The sequence below is a fragment of the Chiloscyllium plagiosum genome, chromosome 43 (genome assembly GCF_004010195.1).
Source record: "Chiloscyllium plagiosum isolate BGI_BamShark_2017 chromosome 43, ASM401019v2, whole genome shotgun sequence".
In the NCBI taxonomy this organism is placed as follows: Eukaryota; Metazoa; Chordata; class Chondrichthyes; order Orectolobiformes; family Hemiscylliidae; genus Chiloscyllium; species Chiloscyllium plagiosum.
This window is the reverse complement of record NC_057752.1, coordinates 1,838,031-1,839,715: the sequence shown is the minus strand read 5'-3', so window position 1 is coordinate 1,839,715 and position 1,685 is coordinate 1,838,031. Positions and strand designations below refer to the sequence as shown.

The 1,685-nt window shown below is 50.4% G+C and overlaps 1 protein-coding gene across 1 annotated transcript in view; it reads left to right on the top strand.

Moving 5' to 3' along the window:
• The first annotated feature begins 788 nt into the window (after positions 1–788).
• Positions 789–1,685, top strand: part of LOC122543256 (integrin alpha-6-like) — an 18,329-nt gene continuing 17,432 nt past the window's right edge. The window contains exons 1-2 of the mRNA XM_043681727.1: positions 789–878; positions 1,163–1,270. Of these exons, the coding sequence (XP_043537662.1) occupies positions 789–878; positions 1,163–1,270 (198 nt within the window). The remainder of the gene's footprint in view (positions 879–1,162; positions 1,271–1,685) is intronic.

Sequence of the window (1,685 nt, the reverse complement as noted above, 5' to 3'; positions counted from 1 at the left end):
CAAACTCACAATCATTATTAGCATCGAGCAAAATGAAGATCTACCCCCAAAGAAATGCCTCTCTATTAAACACTGGGAAGACGGAAGCCATTTTTCTTGCCCCTGCCCGCTCCATTCCTTAGCTCCTGACTCCATCCATCTCCATGGCAACAGTCTGAGATTCAACCAGACAGTTCCCAATCTTGGGTGTCATATTCGATCCTGGAATGAGCTTCCAATTTCATGTATTCATGGTATCACTGAGAGCACTACTTTAGTATGATCACTCAACCTCACCCTCTCTCGGCTCAGCCTCATCCATGTCATTTTTGACCTCGCGACCAGAATATTCCAACGGACTCTTCGCTGATCCCCAACATTCTAGCCCTCACCAAAGTGAGCTCAGCCAAATCTCCGCTGCCTAGGTTTCATCACGCAGCCAATCCCATTTCCCTATTACCCCTTGTTCCCCCTGCCCTACAAGGTCAAGCAGCAGCTTGTGATTGGAATTCTTCTCCTTGTTTTCAAGCCCCTCCATGCCCTCAGCCCCTCCCCAACCCCTTCCCAATCTCTGTCACCTCTTTCAGCCCCCATGATCCTCCGACATCTCTGGGCTCCTCCAATCCTGGCCTCTTTTGCATTCCCTGTTCCACCTGCTCCACCACTGGTGGCTGTGCCTTGAGCTGCCTTGGTTGTAAACTCTACAATTGCCTTCCTCAAGCTCCCTGCCTCTCTACCCACCCTCTCCTCCTTCAAGAAGCTCCTCAAAGCCTATCTTTTGGACTCAGCTTTTGGTCATGTGACCGAACATGGGGCCTGATGTGACACTTTGCTCCTGTGAAGTGGTCTGCTCCTTTATATTAAAGGCGCTGTATAAATGCAGGCGGTTGTTTGATCTGGTAAATCGGCAGGACTTCGGAGCTGAAGCTGCTCGGTCTCATGTTGCGTTGGACCATTCCGTCTCGCGGCTGGGGAGGATATTTCAGGGTGATCACTCATCACGGGATACACTTCCAGAGGAAAGGACAATGTCACCGTTTCACAAACCCTTCCCGAAAGGAAGATTTGACACTGCCATTTCCTCTTGGGGGGGGGTGGCTGGAGGAGTTCTCTCTTCTTTAATAAGAATGCGGAAATGTGTTTTGTACCAGCATTGCTTGAATTGTTTCTTCTGTATTGACAGCCACGCGATGGGGATAACCCAGTGTTGTGGAGCCCTGAGAGGTTACAGAACGGAGGTCAACACCAATCAGTAGTTCATCAGGCAGAAAGCAAGAAGACTCTGACCCTGGTAACAGGCCTGAAATATCAACCGCGCTCTTCCTGCCCACAGGCCCGGCCTGGCATATTTCAGGCGCCGCCCGTTAATCTGGTAAACCTGCTTCCAGCAAAGGAAGACACAGGAACCAGCCCAGTTTCCCCATCAGTTCATTCACAACACTCCATACAGCAGATAGGCAGAGCACTTACCCCTTCCACAGACTTCAAAAGGAAATTAGAGTCACAGAGATGGACAGCACAGAAACAGACCCTTCGGTCCAACCCGTCCATGCCGACCAGATATCCCAACCCAATCGAGTCCCACCTGCCAGCACCCGGCCCATATACCTCCAAACCCTTCCTATTAATATACCCATCCACATGCCTCTTAAATGTTGCAATTGTACCAGCCTCCACCACTTCCTCTGGCAGCTCATTCAATACAC